Source organism: Stomoxys calcitrans, chromosome 2 (genome assembly GCF_963082655.1).
Source record: "Stomoxys calcitrans chromosome 2, idStoCalc2.1, whole genome shotgun sequence".
Lineage (NCBI taxonomy): Eukaryota > Metazoa > Arthropoda > Insecta > Diptera > Muscidae > Stomoxys > Stomoxys calcitrans.
This window is the reverse complement of record NC_081553.1, coordinates 5,685,777-5,705,128: the sequence shown is the minus strand read 5'-3', so window position 1 is coordinate 5,705,128 and position 19,352 is coordinate 5,685,777. Positions and strand designations below refer to the sequence as shown.

The 19,352-nt window shown below is 38.0% G+C and overlaps 1 protein-coding gene across 6 annotated transcripts in view; it reads left to right on the top strand.

The window, feature by feature from the left end:
• LOC106080430 (peripheral plasma membrane protein CASK) overlaps window positions 1–19,352 on the top strand; it is a 328,101-nt gene that overhangs the window by 290,695 nt on the left and 18,054 nt on the right. For 2 of the 6 annotated variants that reach the window (XM_013241814.2, XM_013241818.2), the window contains 4 exons: window positions 6,138–6,167; window positions 10,662–10,760; window positions 10,924–11,062; window positions 15,586–15,642. In XM_013241814.2, coding sequence (XP_013097268.1) covers window positions 6,138–6,167; window positions 10,662–10,760; window positions 10,924–11,062; window positions 15,586–15,642 — 325 coding nt within the window. The remainder of the gene's footprint in view (window positions 1–6,137; window positions 6,168–10,661; window positions 10,761–10,923; window positions 11,063–15,585; window positions 15,643–19,352) is intronic. The other 4 variants (XM_013241816.2, XM_013241819.2, XM_013241815.2 and 1 more) reach the window with 3 other exon arrangements.

Here is a 19,352-nt window from a genome sequence, read left to right as displayed (position 1 = left end):
TCTTTAATTTGGCCCAGATCGGTCCAGACTTGGATATAGCTGTGATATAAATCGATCTGTCGATTTAAGGTTTTGTGCCCATAAATGCCACATTTATTATCCGATTTTGCTGAAATTCAGGACAGTGAGTTGTATTAGGACCTTCGACATCCTTCTTCAATTTGGCCCAGATCGGTTCAGACTTGGATATAGCTGCCATATAGACCGATCTCTCGATTTAAGCTTTTGGGCCAATAAAAGGAGCATTTTTTGACGGATTTCGCTGAAATCTCGAACATTGGGTAGTGTAAAGCCCTTCGACATTCCTCTTCAATTTGGCTCAGATCGGTCCAGAATTGGATATAGCTGCCATATAGACCGATCCTCCGATCTAGGGTCTTAGGCCCATAAAAGTCACATTTACTATCCGATTTTGCTGAAATTTGGTACAGTGAGTTGCCTTAGGCCCCTCTGGACCGGCCCTGATCGGTTCAAATTTGGATATAGCTGTCATATAGACCGATCTCTCGATTTATGGTTTTGAGCCCATAAAAGGCGCATTTATTGTTCGATTTTGGCAAAATTTGGAACATTGAGTTGTGTTTGGCCCTTCGACATCCTTCTTCAATTTGGCCCAGATCAGTTCAGATTTGGATACAGCTGCCATATAGACCGATCCGTCGATTTAAGGTTTGGGCCCATAAAAGGCACATTGATTGACCGATTTCGTTGAAATCTCGAAGAGTGAGTAGTGTAAGGCCCTTCGACATTCCTCTTCAATTTGGCTCAGATCGGTTCAGATCTGTATATTGCAGTCATATAGACCGATCTCTCGATTTAAAGTCTTGGCCCCATAAAAGGCATATTTGCAATCCAATTTCGGTGAAATTTGACACATTGACTTATGTTAGGCTTTTCGAAGTCCGTATTGTATATGGTTCAGATCGGTCTATATTTGTATATGGCTACCAAAAAACCAATATTTGTTCTACAAAATTGAACGATGACTTGTACTTATATACACTCAATAACCGTGTCGAATTTGGTCCAAATCGGACCATATTTCGATATAGCTGCTATGGGGGCATAAATTATGAATTTTTCACCGGATTATGACGAAAGGTGGTTTACATATATACCCGAGGTGGTGGGTATCCAAAGTTCGAATGAATGAATGAGAATGAGTTTTGAAAAACTCCGTGAAAACACTTTGTCAGGCTATCAATGTTGTAATACCAAAAGCTAAAAATCGGAATTTAGTTTTAATGTAAAATGTGATTAAAGCCTACTACTAAGTTCTTTCGCATGAAAATTGTCTATTAAATGATTGCGAAATACGCCGCATTCCTCTGGACGACATAACATAAGCAAAAGGTATACAAAGAGACACACCAAAAGCAACTTCATTGAAGCAGAGTTCTTTACGACCTTGTTCGTGAGCATTTAGTTTGCAAGCGAAATTTATAGTGACACAGCGACATGTTGCTACTGTTTTGATCTTAGAGGGGTGTTCTTTTAAATTTAACCCGGTATTTCGGTAGCTAATTGAAGCTTTAACTCTTTGACATTTGACAAGTAGAAACTACGCCATTATTATAAATGGAACTATACACTCTTCAACAACGCAATGAAATTATTTAAATTCGCTACAAAAATGGTAAAGAGCTCTAGTTTTCGAACTGTGACTTCAACAGATTGAAAACTAGAGCCTTTTTGAATCGTCGTGATGTACCTTGTCGGAGCGCAATACAGCAATATTGTCGCATATGGGGCTCGGGCGCTATCGAGAGATAACTGATGATTTTTTATGGTCGGAATTGGATGGTAATAATCTGAGCAATGTTTACTTTCATCGAGACGGCGCAAAGTGTTGCCTCTTCATACATTCGTTGGACAAAAATAGTTAGAGGTACAGTGAGTTGCCTTAGGCCCCTCTGGACCGACCCTGATCGTTTCAAATTTGGATATAGCTGTCATATACACCGATCTCTCGATTTATGGCTTTGGACCCATAAAATGGCTCATTTATTGTCCGATGTCGTCGAAATTTGGGACAGTGAGTTAAGTTAAGTCCGTCGACATACTTCCACAGTATGGCACAGAGCTCTAAAATTTTGCACAGATATATATTTAAGTGTATTATAGAAAAAAGTATGAAGTATGGTGCAAATCGGGCTATGTCCTTATATGGCTCTCCCTATTTGACTTCTTCAGCTCCTGGAGGTCGCAATTATTACCCGATTTGAAATCTTGCATGATGACTTCTGCTACGAACTTCAACAACTGCCACAAGCGTGAACCAAATCGGTCTGTAACCTGATATAGCGCTCATATAAACTGATCTCCCGATTTAACACCTTGAGTCTCCAGATGGTACAATTATTATCCGATTTAGCTGAAATTTTGCACAATGACTATGGTGACTCTCAAGAAATCTACCAAGTATGGTCCAGATCGGTAAATAACCTGATATAGCTCCCATATAAACCAATCTCTTGATTTGAGTTCTTAAGCCTCTAGAAGGCGTTTTCTTTAATGTACGACTTTATGCCTGAATAGGATTTTTCTCTTCACTGATTTCCGGTGTTAATGTTAAGTTTTGGTATATTCAGAGGACTATAGTACAACATTTTTGTAGAATATTTCGATATTCTAAAATCCCATTTTAAAGGAGTTTTTAGCCATCTTTGTAAAAAGGGCCCGAAAAAAATCGTTTTTATACCCTACACCACCACTGTGGTACAGGGTATTTTAGGTACAGGTCACATTTGTTGTCCGATTTTCACAAAATTTTGCATAAGTCTTTTTTTGGTCCAAGGACGAACACTATTGAATTTGAAAAATAATCGGTCCAGATTTAGATATAGCTCCCATTATATCTTTCATCCAATGTGCCCTTGTATAGCTGTAGAAGCCACAATTTTGGTCCGATCTTTACAAAATCCGATCCGATCTTTACCAAATTTATATATGTGCAAAATTTCATCGAAGTCCGTTCAGATTTAGATACAGTTCCCATATATAACTTTCATCCGATTTGACCTATTTAGCTGTAGAAGGCACAATTTTGGTCCGATCTTTACCAAAGTTAGCACGAAGTGCTTTTTGTGACGTCCCAATATGTGTGCAAAATTTCATCATCGGTTCAGATTTAGATATAGCTCTCTTAAATATCTTTCATCCGGTATAGACTTTTAAGTCCACACAACTTTGGTTACAAAATTAAGCATAGGATGTTTTATTTAACATCCTCATATGTGTGGAAAATTTCATAAAAATCGGTTCAGATGTAGATATAGCTCCCACATATATCTATCATCTGATATCGCCTTTTAAGGCTGTAGAAGCTAAAATTTTCCGATTTTGCAGGAGACGTTTTAATTGCCGTTCCAACACCTGTGCAAAATTTCATTAAAATCGGTCCTAATTTAGATATAGCTCCAATGTGTATATTTCATCCGATATGGACTTTTAAGGTATTAAAATCCACAATTTTGGTCACATCTCTACAATATAGGGCGTGAGAGGTTCTATTTCATGTCCCAATATGTGTAATTAAAATTGGCACAGGTTTCGATATAATTCCCTTGTAATCTTGTATCCGATATGGCTTTTTAAAGATCTGGAAATCCAAATCATTTGTCCTATGGTAGGCAAATCCTACAAGGTTCTAAATTACTATTTCAATTGGTATCCAAATTAACGTCTGACTAGATTTCGATATAAGTTCTACATAAAAAAGTACTACATACACTAGGTGGTGTAGGGTATTATTTAGTCGGCACCGCCCGACTTTTGCCTTTCCTTACTGGTTTTAATATAACACAATGTACACAAATGGGGCAAGTATGGGCTGCTAAAATTTTGCTTTTTTGATTTTACTATATTGAAGAACACTGAAAAGGAATAAGGGCCGGCCCAAGTCGGCCTCTAATTTAAAACAAATATGTTCATGTCTGTGTCTGTGTTCCTTTAAGATCATATTCTATTTTGATAGCCCAGTTATAAAAAATACATTTTGCTTACAACAACAAAAACTTAAATTTTTGGGAAGAAAAACACCAAATATTTGAGGAGAAACCTTAAATAGAAATATTTTTAACGTATTTATTAATCAATCTTCTCAATAATTTTTTCGATATACTACATCAAATTTTAGTTTCGACGACTTGATCTACATACCCAATATGATGAAGGGTATCAAAAGGTCCGCTCCGCTTTACATGTTTTATAATGTTCTAGGCTCTAAAATGAATCTAAATGAATAAATAGGGAATTAAAAAATGCAACTAGAAATTAATCCACAGCCAAAATCTTGACTTAAGTCCCTCTGATTTCTGATTTGCAGAACATGGTCCCTGGCTTTTATTCATAATTCTCAGTTGATTTAATGGTACATTTCGGTTTACAACCTTTAGTGGAAGTTAATGATGGTTATCCTCAGTAGAATGGTAATGGTAAATAATTGGGATTGCACATTTGATTACAAACAAACATCTCATTGACCACTAGCTGGTTATACGTTATTTCCGAGTCAAGTTATAGCTCAATGATAAGGGACCTTCTGCTTATACCATTTAGTAGAGCACTTGGTGGGTCAGTATTCGTAATCAGGCGTTCTCCGCCTAAAAGGGATTACCTTGTTGAATTCGTAGACTCATTGATTGATATTCAAAATCTCCTATGTCACTTTTCCAAAATAAATAACGAATATATTCCGCTTTGGGAGGTCACCGTAGCGCTGAGGTTAGCATGTCCGCCTATGACGCTAAACGCCTGGGTTCGAATCCTGGCGAGACCATCAGAAACAATTATCAGCGGTGGTTTTCCCCTCCTAATGCTGGCAACATTTATGAGTTACTATGCCATGTAAAACTTATCTCCAGAGAGGTGTCGCAATGCGGCACGCCGTTTGGACTCGGCTATAAAAGGAGGTCCCTTATCATTGAGCTTAAACTTGAATCGGACTGCACTCATTGATATGTGAGAAGTTTTTTCCCTGTTCATGTGGGAAATTTGCAATTTGCAATATATTTCGATGTGTTCTATATATGCGTTGATCATCCTTAAGGGTTGTTTTGCTTTAATATCCACATTTAAGTAAATGGCTTTGTGTTTTAAAAGTTCTTCTAAAAAAAAAAAACGGTAATACTTCACAATTATTATTTCACGACATAGTAATGTAATTTACCTACATATGAATTTTAATTTGGTTGTGTATATTTCCAATTCGCATCCTGCTAGGCGCAACCTGGACAGCAACCTATGTATCCAATGTTGCTCGACTTAAAATTAATAGGTTTTGCACTATTACTACGCACATGTCTATCACAATGAACCAACAACAACAACAATACCTTCTCTCCTTGCACTACCCCTCCATTGGCGTTCACATTTTAAAGATGCCTTTGAGATCTCACCCTTCTCTCAATTTTGTCTATTCTAGAAAAAGCAAAAACGTGTCACGTAGCACATTTTGACTTATGTCATCCCTACCTTGTAGTTATCCATATGCCTTTTGGTTTGTCACCTTTGTGTTTATCCGTTTTTTTCTTTAATAGCTTTACATTTAAGTTCAACTTCGTATTCACAACATCACTTTTCAGGACTACTGGCATCATCTATTTTTTCTTTTTATAATTTTTATTTTCTCTGTTCTGTTCTGCTCTAGTTTGACATGATGATGTCCTTGCTTGCCTTGTCCTCTAAGTTGGTTGTTAGTTTTAGTTTAGTTGGTTTTTGTTTTCCCGTTTTCGTTTCAACACACCAAGTACATACTATTTTCTCTCCTTGTTGTTGTTGCATTGTTTGATTTCGCCACTCTGAGTTGATTGTTTTGCTGCCTTCATGATGTGCTCATGTTTTGTTATATTTTTTCATATCAGTTTTTTGTTTTTGTTTTGTGTAATTAGTCCATATTCTTGACTCGTTTGTTTCTCATTAACATGCAATTTCATTTCTCTCGCTGCTATAAAAACAACAACAACATCAACAACTATAACAACGACCAAAATCAACACTACAAACCGTAACAAAAACACAAAAAATAATGACGTTTATGTGAAAATGAATAAAATTTTCCCATAAACGAAATGAATGCGCGAAAAACAAAAAAAAAAAAAATGACCCCCGCAACAATAATCATCATCGCCCTGCAGCTTTTCAGGATAAGACCAGCTCCAGTTCTAGTAAGTAACCCCTCTCTCTCGCTCTCTCTATCTCTCACTCATTCCCTCTTTCTCTAACACACCTTATAGACTTGTATATATGTATGTATATGGTATCATCCATCTCTCTCATTCCGCCTTAGAGACCGAATGGAATTGAGTTTGCTATGGCAGATATCAGTTTTAAGTTTCCTTCGGGATATTTCAACGATTTGTCTTCTTTGGTTTACCGTTTTTCGTTGTATTATTTGTTTGGTTTGGTTTGTGTTTTATGTGTCCAAAAAACCAACTTTTTATTGGGTTTCCGTTTTTCGTTTTCCTATTTGGTTTTGCGTTTGAGTTATGTCCAAATGATGCGAATTTATGCGTTTTGTGGTAAAATTCTATGTATTCGATAAAAATTTAAGAGTTACCAAGAATTTTCTTTGTTTTATTGCCAAAATTTGATGTGGTTTATGCTAAAGTATGATGACATTTTAAAATTTCAGTTTCTTTTGCAGTGTGTAAATGAATGCTTCAACAGTAAGTTTTGCGCAATTGTCCTGAGAGTACAACCTCAAAAATCACAAGATCATCGACAGGAATAATCATTAGTTCGATATAAGACTTGTCACATGTGTCACAACGAGTGATGATTCTTTTTTTGTTCATAAGCAGGTTAAGTTCGAATATGGGCTATATCGGACTATTTCTTCATATAGCAACCATATAGACCAATCCGCCGATTTAGGGTCTTAGGCCTATAAAAGCCACATTTATTATCCGATTTTGCTGAAATTTGAGACAACATCAACATTCCTCATCAATTTGGCTCAGATCAGCCCATATTTGGATATAGCTGCCATATAGACCGATCTCTTCATTAAAGGTTTCGGACCCATAAAAAGCCCATTTATTATCTGATGTCGCCGAAATTTGGGACAGTGAGTTGTGCTGGGACCTTCAACATCCTTCTTCAATTTGGCTCAGATCGGTCCAGATTTGAATATAGCTGCCATCTAGACCGATCTTTTTGAGATTTTGGGCCCTTAAAAGGCTCATTTATTGTCCGATTTCGCCGAGATTTGGGATAGTGAGTCAAGTTAAGACCCTCGACATATATCTGTAATTTGGCTTTGAGCGGTCCAGATTTGGATATAGCTGCCATATGGACCGATATCTCAATTTAAAGTCTTGGCCCCATAAAAGACGCATTTATTGTCTGTTATCGTCGAAATTTGGGACAGTGAGTTGGAACCTTCAACATCCTTCTTCAATTCGGTTTTGATGGATCCAGATTTAAACATAGCTGCCATATAGACCGATCTTTCGATTTAAGGTTTTGGGCATATAAAAGGCTCACTTATTGTCCGATGTCGCCAAAATTTGGGACAATGAGTTGTGTTGAGACCTTCAACATCCTTCGTTAATTTGGCCCAGATCGGCCCTCGATTTAAGGTTTTGGGCCAATAAAAAGCGCATTTATTGTCGCTGAAATTTGGGACAGTGAGTTGTGTTGGGACCTTCAACATCCCCCTTCAATTTGGCCCAGATCGGTTCAGATTTGAATATAGCTGCCATATAGACCGATCTCTCGATTTAAGGTTTTGGGCCCATAAAAATTTGAGACTGTGAGTTAAGTTAAACCCCTCGACATATATCTGCAATTCGGCTTTGATCGGTATAGATTAACAACATTTAGGCGATGTATCCTATATATGCAGTGCATTGCGTTGGAAATTGGGAAAGTTAAGGATTGGAGGGGGAAAGAGGGAGACGTGTTTATTGATATTAGTCCTAAATTTCTGAACGTCAATGTTGGTGGGAAAGATATTAGCTGAAAGTCGATACCTCATACGAATGGTTAGGGCGAAAAATGAATTTTCTCGGTAAGGAATGGTCCGGTCGACTGGCCAATCGTTTACAAACGGGTGTGAGTTCCTGGCAAGTCTTGTATTCCTGGTGAACATCCTAACGTCGGGGATAAGAAGACGAATATCCCTGGAACATACGCCATGAAAATAACGATAGAGCTATGCAACGCTACCCACATTCCGACGATGTTCAAGGGAAGCAATAGAGTTGGATACCCTACTGTACCCAATCAATACCATCGTACTCCGTTGAACCCGGTCAAGTAGCTCCAAGGATGATTTTGGAGCTCCTGCCCATATAAAGGGTGATTTTTTTGAGGTTAGGATTTTCATGCATTAGTATTTGACAGATCACGTGGGATTTCAGACATGGTGTCAAAGAGAAAGATGCTCAGTATGCTTTGACATTTCATCATGAATAGACTTACTAAAGAGCAACGCTTGCAAATCATTGAATTTTATTACCAAAATCAGTGTTCGGTTCGAAATGTGTTCAAATTTTGACAAATTTTGTTCAGCGATGAGGCTCATTTCTGGTTGAATGGCTACGTAAATAAGCAAAATTGCCGCATTTGGAGTGAAGAGCAACCAGAAGCCGTTCAAGAACTGCCCATGCAACCCGAAAAATGCACTGTTTGGTGTGGTTTGTACGCTGGTGGAATCATTGGACCGTATTTTTTCAAAGATGCTGTTGGACACAACGTTACGGTGAATGAACACATTTCGAACCGAACACTGATTTTGGTAATAAAATTCAATGATTTGCAAGCGTTGCTCGTTAGTAAGTCTATTCATGATGAAATGTCAAAGCATACTGAGCATCTTTCTCTTTGACACCATGTCTGAAATCCCACGTGATCTGTCAAATACTAATGCATGAAAATCCTAACCTCAAAAAAATCACCCTTTATGAGAGTTATATTCCATCCTCGGCTTGATGTAGGTAGTATAGATATTGAGAAGATCAGAAGAAGTGAAATATTTCTTGCACCGCTTAAGAAAGCCCAAACACTAGAATGCTTCTTTCGACACTTCGAATACGTGTTTTAACCAACGGACATCACATTGTATCTGCATGCCCAGAACATCAAGAGCATCTGACTGCTCAATATCTATACCGTCGATAGATATCGATGATTGAAGTGGGCTAGTGAATCGCTTGTGAGACAAGAAACAGCACTTCGTCTTCTGAGTGTTAAAGTCTACTCTATTCATTCTATCCCAATCGGAAATGACAAATCCTGGGAGAGCGTCTCATTCATAATGCGGCCTATGGTTGAATGAATATGAATGAGATGAAGACTACTGTAATCGACAAATGAGTAGACTGGATTCAAAGTCTGACCCAATAGATCGTCAATGAAAATAAGAAAAAGGGAAAGGACAGAGCCTTGTGGCACACCTGCGGTCAATGTATACTCATCTGATGAGAACCCATCTCCAACAACTCGTATAGTGTGATCTCTGAGAAAGCTCGATATAAATCGAACGAAGTTATTACCGACACCAAAAGCGAAAAGCTTTGATAAAAGTGCACCGTGCCAGACCCTATCAAATACCTTGGAGATATCCAGAGCCACGACATTACTCTCAACAAACTAAATTTCCCATGAAGGAACAGGCGATATTTCTCTCATATAAATGAGTGCAGTCCGATTTAAATTTAAGCTCAATGATAAGGGGCCTCCTTGTTTATGCCGAGTCCGAACGGCGTGCCGTGTAGCGACACCACTTGGTAGAGAAGTTTTAACATGGCAGGATACCTTACAAAGGTGGCCACCGTAGCGCAGAGGTTAGCATGTCCGCCTATGACGCTGAACGCGAGACCATCAGAAAAAATTGTCAGCAGTGGGTTTCCCCTCCTAATGCTGGCAACATTTTTGAGGTACTATGCCATGTAAAACTTCTCTCCAAAGACTGTGTGTGCACTGTGGCACACCGTTCGGACTCGGCTATTAAAAGGAGGCCCCTAACATTGAGCTTAAACTTGAATTGGACTGCGTTAATTGATATTTGAGAAATTTGCCCTGTTCTTTAGTGGAATTTTCATGGGCCAAATTTGCAATTTGGTTACTCTACAAATCTAGCCAGCATTAGTACGGGGAAAACCACTGCCGAAATTTTTTCTGATGTTCGCGCCGGGATTTGAACCCGGGGCTTTATAGGCGGACATGCTAACCTCTGCGCCATGACGCCTCTGTCTGAGTCGGTATCCTAGTATATAGTCCAGGGTCCACTATTTCCAATTCTAATTTTAAATCTGTCTCCAGATACCTCACATGCAAGTATTTGATAAGAAAGATCATCACTAATCATCAAAGTCTACGCATCAAGTCATGTAGTAGTTCAGTGACTTTGCAACAGAGCAGATGTTTTTACAAACCTATATGGAGCAATTAATGCAACTTAACATAGTTTGTAGTAAATTCTACTGCAATTTTTGCCCATGGAAATTCCACTAAGGAACAGGGGCAAAGTAAATTCTACTGCAAATAGAAAAAAACGCATTAAACCACAATCACCCCAATTGGCATATGATATTTGCGCATAACTTTCTATACAAAAAAGTAAAATTTTTTTTATATATGAACTGAATACAAAATTTAAATGAATAGCTTAAGAATTCGTTTAACTATCACTGCCTCATATCATATCATTATAGATCTTTGTGCGAGCACAATTCGATTATAATCCCTTGGACGATGAGCTGATACCGTGCGCTCAAGCAGGCATAGCCTTTCAAGTGGGCGATATATTGCAAGTAAGTGAGCTTAAGTCTAACGAGCACGATTTCTTATCGAGACTCTTCAGTAAATTAAACCAATCACTTCCAATTGAATGACATATACTTTACTAAAATCTCCAATGTAATCCACGCCAACCACTCATCCTCTTTGTTTGGTGTGATTTTTTTCGAACAACAGATCATTAGCAAGGATGACCAGCATTGGTGGCAGGCTCGTATCGATGCTGTGGGTGGTTCAGCTGGCCTCATACCCTCACCGGAATTACAAGAATGGCGTATACGTTGTCAAACTGTAGATAAAACCAAAAACGAACAAGGTAAGTGCGGCGGAGAGGGAGAAGTTTTTTTTGTTTATTTGCAAATCATCACCAACCAAACGAAACAAAAACCAATCCGAGCCAAAGACACAATCAAAACTAAACATCATCAAAAGACATTAGACATTTATTTATACATACGGATGATGATGATGATGACCTAATCCAAAGTATAAATTGGTTTATGTATGTTCATTATTTTCGATGTCTAATTGTTGCTACCCAATTGAGGAGAGTCCAGACCATCATGGGCTTTCCCATCTAACAACTAACCACTCTAACTATGAATTTGATTGTTTATCTACAATTCTATGTAACTATTAATGTCTATATTCAGTCTTAACAAAAATACAATGCAACATACTAACACCAACACCACCACACTAACAGCAAGAGATTGACAAGGAGTTTCGTTTTTTATTTTATTTTTCCAATTTTAATTTTCCATATTGGTATTCAATTGTTGGTAAAAATTGCTAGTAGCTGTCTATTGAAACAAAAATATTCATCTTCACCTAAGCTATTGCCATCATCATCATCATATTTTACTTCTTTGGGCCCTTATCATCATTCATCAAAGTAATCCAATCAAATTATTTCTTTTCATTCTGTTGAATTGCAAAATTAAAAGTAAATCTTTCAGTTGTTATCCTTCTTCATATTTTAACATCTCCTTGAATAACGAGGATGGAACGATAATTGGATAATGCTTAAGGAAATGGATTAAAGTCACAAACGCTGAAATTAAGTAGTCTAATTATTAGAAGAAATATTTGCAGGCCTTTCCTTTGATTTAGTTTAACCTGTCCTAACATTTGGGGCCACCGTAGAGCAGAAGTAAGCAAGTCCGCCTGTGACGCTGAACGCCTGGGTTCGAATCCTGGTGATACATCAGGAAATTTTTCAGCCGTGGTTATTTCCTACTAATGCTGACGACATTTTGCGAGTTACTGTATCATTTGGTATGACAGCCACAAAGAGGTTTCGCACTGCGGCACGCCCATTGGCCTCCGTTCTCAACTGCGCCTAAAGAACTTTGATGTTAGACCACAATTGAACTCAAATTAATCTTGATGGAGTTTCTAGTCATCGTCCCATTTCTTTTGATATAAAACCTTCTCAATTTTTTTAAACTCGCTATAAACTTTATCAAATTTTCAAACGTTGCTAGTGCTAATTTTCCCATACACATTCCATTAAGGAACAGGTTCAAATTCCTCACATATCAATGGGTGTCGCAGTGCTACACCTCTTTTGACATGGCTGCCATACCACGCAAGTGTTGCCAGCATAAGGAGGAGATAACCACCCCTGAAAAATTTTCTGATGTTCCAGGATTCGAACACAGGCGTTCAGCGTAGCAGGCGGACATGCTAACCACTGCGCTACGGTGGCCTCCTCGTTTTATAAACAGTATATTATGCAAGACTATCTGGAAGTTGCTTGCGTTGGGCCTTTGACATAGGGTAAACAGTCAAATCGGCTCCCCTGTCTACCAAAAAGCTGTTTTTCGATTTAACGCCTCGAACAGCAAGCGACATCTGTTACCAAGAACGGTGCGCCACTTAGTATTTCAAAGCTTTGTGATTGCACAAACTTAAAATGGTACCAGCAAAGCGGTTTGTCTCTCTTTGAAGATTTGGATCGGCTACGTTTTCTAAAAGCAGACTTGCTACGGCTTCTAGATTTATCAAAAGAATCCAATCTTCGAAAATATGTTCTAGCTTCTTCTCTATATCTGCCAAGACAGAAGATTTTCTTTTGAATCGGAAAAACAGCTTACCAATTTTTCCCTTTATGTGCCACACGCAAAAAAAAAAATAAAACGTTTGGCAAACCCAATACTTTTATGAGGAAGTTCTGCTTTAATTGTAACCGCGTAACATTTCACTTCAACATATCAAACGTTAACCATAAACGTAGTATTATTGAACATAACTAACTTGCTTTATTGTAAACCCTTTAGCAGCTCCGTCTACGGTCAAAAGACCTTTCTTTTTTTGTAAAACCATAAACTCTTTAATTGCAAAAGTACTTCGAACGTGACGCAAACGAGTGTTCGTGTACTGTATCAATAATTATTCACTTGTGCTCAAGTAGCTCAAGAAGTCAAGACCCGCGATCGATTTATATGGCAGCTATATCAGGTTATGGACCGATTTAAACTATTCTTAACACAGTTGTTGGAAGTCATAACAAAAAACATCGTGCAAAATTTCAGCCAAATCGGATGGGAATAGCGCACTATAGACGCTCAAGAAGTCAAGACCCTAGATCGGTTTATATGGCAGCTATATCAGGTTATGGACCGATTTGAACTATTCTTAACACAGTTGTTGGAAGTCATAATAAAACACCTCATGCAAATCGGATTAGAATTTTGCCCTCTAGCTGCTCAAGAAGTCAAGATCCCAGATGGGTTTATATGGCAGCTATATCAAAACGTGGACCGATATGGCCCATTTACAATCCCAACCGACCTACACTAATGAGAAGTATTTGTGCAAAATTTCAAGCGGCTAGCTTTACTCCTTCGAAAGTTTGCGTGCTTTCGACAGACAGACCGACGGACATGGCTACTTCGACACTTTTTGGGGTCATAGACGAATATTTCGAGGAGTTACAAACGGAATGACGAAAATAGTATACCCCCATCCTATGGTGGAGGGCATAAAAAGTAGTTGTTGTTTTCGCACCTTTAAATACCTACTTTGCGATGGTTATTTCTGTCTTAGAAATTCTTGTAGCTGACAGTCATTTGTGTGTTTGCTAAAATGATATTTGTCATTGCACGTACCGAAACTTTAAAATTTGTCTCTTTCCGAGTTTCCCAACCGCACTCATTCGAGCTACTCAATATACGGCTCTCTGCTCAGTCAAAACAAAAAAGGAGAAAATGTTGTGAATGTGTCCATACCAGTGACGAGCACGCAATTTCATTTATTTGCAAGCCTATGGGCCTGGTTGGAATTTGCCAACAACTGGTCTATACGCTCAAATACTCAACCTTTCTCTATATTAGGAGAAACATAAGAGAATTATTATTGATACGGAACACGAATAATCTTTTGCGGCTTTCGAAGCACTTTTGCAATTTTAGAGTTTTTAGTTTTACAACAAAAGAAGATCTTTCACCGTAGACGAAGCTGCTAAAGGGTGTACGATAAACAAAGATATGTTCAATAATACTGCGTTTATGGCTAACGTTTGATGTATTGAAACTAAACGCTATACGGTTACAATAAAAGCAAAACTTCATGATAAAAGTATTTGGTTTGTCGTAGAAATTTCTCAAACGATTTATAAATGTTTTGGCAAGTCATTTCTACAGATTTTTCCAGAAGTCTCCACATATTCACTACGCCTGTAACATAATGTGTCCATTAGGTCTTACTTGATTTATTGCAGAGAGTTAAAAACACCCACATAAAAATTTTAAATTTTTGCTATCTATTGCTTAGAGCAATTGTTAAGTGAAGAATTCTCACGTATATTTTTAAGTGATTTGGGTGCCTTAAAACCGATTTGAAGTATTACCATTAGGAGTGTGTATTCAGAAATTCTTAATACCTAACTGCTGCCCTAGCTGCGTGACTTGACTCTCGCAAATGCCTCCACAAATTAGCATTCTATCCTCGTTGGCGTCAATGCAAATCCCTTTTAAATTTTGTTGATTTTATTCGGCACATTTTGTTTTCCTCTTTTAATTATTCAAAACCCTCTGTCAATCATAAAATATCCGGTTTTTATACATGCATAGATCATTGTTTATAAGTGTGCTGCGTGCGAGTGTGTGCCATAAAAAAAGATAGCAAAAATAAGAACCAAAGAGATTATTGGTGAAAATAATTTATGAGGATGCCTGTGCATATGGACTGAATGGATCAGCTATTTTCATAAATACAGCATGAAAAGTTTAGTTTTTTCTTCTTTTTTTAACGCAAAATTTCCATGAAATATTTTGATTTTTAGTTTAAATTTTTGAGTTTTAGTGATGATGAACAAATAAGACCAAAATGGCAACCATCATGTGAGGAGCTAAAAGTTCAAATATTTACCAAAACGAAAAATGCATTAATTTGTCAATAGCCATTGATTTAGAGCTCCTCATATTTTGTCCCAAAACACAACACATAAATATAAAAAATACAAACACACACACCCACACCTACACATTTTGGATTTATACACCATTCAATATATACCAACCGCCCCCATCCACCACACACGCATTAGACTACACAGCAGCCCCACGCTGCGTGAGTTTGTGCGTGTTTGGAAGACCTTTTAACATATACATGCATATATCAATATCCGAATACCGTCATGTCATAATATTTTGTATAAACATTTAATTCAATTACTTTATATATATAATAAAAAAAATATATTGTATGTGTGTGCGTATACAAATATGTAAAATGCCCCCCTTTCCACGACCACGACCACCATCACCAATACCACCACCACGACCACGAACCAATTCGTACCACTATCCATTGTGTGTATGACTGACAAAACAGGAGATCCCGATGCTGGATGTTCCGCTCACACAACAGAAGGGTGTGATGGATCCGCAGGTATATAGAAAAGAACAACCACAAACCCAAACATTCGAATACCAACCAACACCACCCCCTACCATCAGAAAACAGCACCACTTCACCCAACGCACTCCACCTCACCACCAACACACATCTACTCGCAGCGATACACACACTCTCTAACGTGTATTCCCGAAAATTCGCACTGCGTTTCCTTTGAAAACATAAACAGCTAGCCAGTACCCAACAAAATACCCTCTCACCCAGCCACCACCCTTCCCTGCTGCCTCTTTCTATGCATGGGAGGAAAATCACTTCCATTAAATTCAATTCAATCCACTTTACAACAGCCATGCCAACAGTTACAACGGCAACAGCTATACACAACAACAATACAAATGAACAATTTAATATTGAACAACAATAAACGAACCCTTACCTACCTACACAACAATAACAAAAAAAAAACAAGTCCCCCCACACAATAGCAAACAGACGACTCTAAACTCCCCCACCAATAATATTTAAATTGAAAAAGTATTAATACCCAAATAGCCGTCCAAAGGGAAAACAGAAACACAAGGAAACAAAAAACAAAAAGACCAGAGAACATTCCTAATATTAGAGCAAATCTTTTGTTTGTAGTTTCTTCTATCTGCACACCATGAAAGTGGTCAAAGAGAGTTGATTTTCGCTGCCGCAGACGGTAGAGCAAAAGTGAGTGGGTCAGTAGGTAAAAGCCAATGATGATACATCCTAATAATGCCATGTCCCCTTTCCCACATGAATGTCATCGATAGTTGGTCCTTTGAATTTTTTTTGATTGAGTAGAGTTTTGAGCTTCAAATCAAAACTCATTTCCAAACATCGTATTAAGTGGGAAAGTGGGCGATATACACTATCATCGTCATTATTTTCATCAACTCTCCAGCAAACTCGGTGAAATTTTGTTTGGAGTCTGAACATATTCTGGGGACCAAAATCCAGGTGACTAATCATGACATTCGATTTCGAAATTTTTCATTTGAATTGCACATTTTTCAAATCACGAGTGTCGAAATCGTGTATCGTTTGTTCAAAACCTATTCGATTGCACACGTGTAAACAGTACAGGAAACAGTTCACCCAGAGAAATACACTCTGATAAATTTGTCAATAAAAACTGCAAAAATGTTTGCTGACACAAAAAAACATATCAAAGGATACGATGCAATACACAAATTGTTTAAGGAATTTGGAGGCAAATTTAAGCGTTTTCCATCTGAAAATAGCATAAAATGTTTGCTGCTTTAGCAAAAAATCACTGCTGTCTCATTTTGTTTGTTACACACAACACCGAAGGATGGGGGTATATTCATTTTGTCATTCCGTTTGCAACACATCGAAATATCCATTTCCGACCCTATAAATCTAAGACAATCTAACCACGTCTGTCCGTCTGCCCGTTAAAATCACGCTACAGTCTTTAAAAATAGAGATATTGAGCTGACACTTTGCATTTTTGTCCATAAGCACAGAATCTTTTTTTTTTTTTGTCCATAAGCAGGTAAAGTTCGAAGATGGGCTATATCGGACTATATCTTGATATAGCCCCCATATAGACCGATCCGCCGATTTAAGGTCTTAGGCCCATAAAAGCCACATTTACTATCCGATTTTGCTGAAATTACGGGCAGTGAGTTGCGTAAGGCCCTTCGACGTCCTTCTTAAATTTGGCTGAGATCGGTTCAGAATTGAATATAGCTGTCATATAGACGATCTCCGATTTAAGGTTTTGGGCTCATAAAAAGCGCTTTTATTGTCCGATTTCGACGAGATTTGGGACAGTGCGTTGTGTTATGCTTTTCGATATTTTTCGGCAGCATGGTCCAAATCGGTCCAGATTTGGATATTGCTGTCATGTTGATCGATATCTCGATTTAAAGTCTTGGCCCCATAAAAGGCGCATTTATAATCCGATTACACTGAAACTAGACATGGATTTTGATGAAAGTTGGTTTTCATATATACCCGAGGTGGTGGGTATCCAAAGTTCGGCCCGGCAGAACTTAACGCATTTTTACTTGTTTTGATTTAAATTCGCTGATGCTGGCAACGCTGTACATAACGGTAGCAAATTTCGATCGAATGCCTTGTTTCGAATATGTTTTCGTATCGACAATTCGTTCGAAGCAAAAACGAAAACGTCAAACGTAGGTATGTCAAGTCTAGGTGAAACATACATAAATATATCCAAACGTTAGACCACTTGAAACCAACATTCTAGAAAATAAAACATTTTAACAGAAATCTTGTTTAGAATTTTTTTTGGGTGATATATGAATGGGTTATATAATTGGCAAGCCTGTTATCAGTCTCACCCACACACTTTTGAGAAATGCTAATGATCTCTCTTTACTTAAGGCTTTAATCAAACGACATGAAAATTGGTAGAAAAACATTAAAAAATATAAATGTGAGTAATAAAGAAACAAGAATTTGTTTTAACCATTGCTGACTACCATCATGGTGTACGGTAGCTTAGTGTATTTCTTAGTCTCTGGTTTAGCCTTTAGGACTTTGTTATATCCCGTAGGACTTAATTGTTTGCACACAAACATTGGCTCACGTTGTATTTGTGGGTCACAATGTTAAAGTATGGTAACAACTTGGAATTGCCATATATCACACCATATAGTGGTAGATATTTGACCCCCACTCCACCTCCACAGCCACATACCTCCAGACATCGACACACACACACACACACATATTCATATACATATGGCATTCCCTTGTAAATAAGCCTTTCTCATAAACCCATAGCTTATATGCAATATGCCTGAGTGTGCGTTTTTTTCTTTTTCCTCTTTTGGTAAAATATTTTTGCATTTAGCGTAAATATTTAGTTGTTGGCATAGTTCAACCCCCACCACTACCACAAACACCAGCTTCCATTAAGACTTAGATTTAGTTTTTCTCTCCACTGTGGCGTACCCCATATTAAACGCCTTCGCCAGTCATACACAACACACAAACCCACCCACACATACCCACTCACTCACATGTACGTACTTTAGCTTTTTATATGGACATTTTCGAAATGACAAGAAGTCGCAACTGCCGGCATTTTACTGGACCGTTCGACTTCTGCTTTAAGCAACGCTAACAAAACTTTAATCTCTGAGAATAGAGAGAGAGAGGGAGCTCTCTGCAAGCACTTGGGGGCAAGTTAAATATACTGGGCCACAAACATATTCAGCATAGTCCTACGAATTATTCGCCCTTTGCCACATCCTTATGGCAAGATTTACCCCTTTGACGGAATTTTTTTGTTATGTCATATCACAACACCCTCTCCCCCCTCCTGTTTCATGGATATTTTACGAACTCTCATATATTCAGGTTATTTGTGAATGAGTTTGTTTTTGCTTTTGCATAATTGAACCTGTAGCTACTCGACTAGCACCAGTCTCAACCGCCAAACAAAGCACCTTCTCCCTATACCAGGCGAATTACGCTAGTCCTTAGTTTCCTTCCATATTCTGTAGTTTTAATTAATTCGTATTCCGTTATCCGTGTTTTCCATAAAATATAAACTTTGTTGTGCTTGTGCTTGTGCTGCTGCTGCTGCTGGCGCAATGCACAACATCGGCCAGAGCAAGTAAATATTGGTGAAAATCCCCTTGCAAGGATGCCAAAGAGTGTGGTAATCCACTATGCCAATGCATGGCGTTAACTAAATTCAGACAGCTGTATTTTAACTC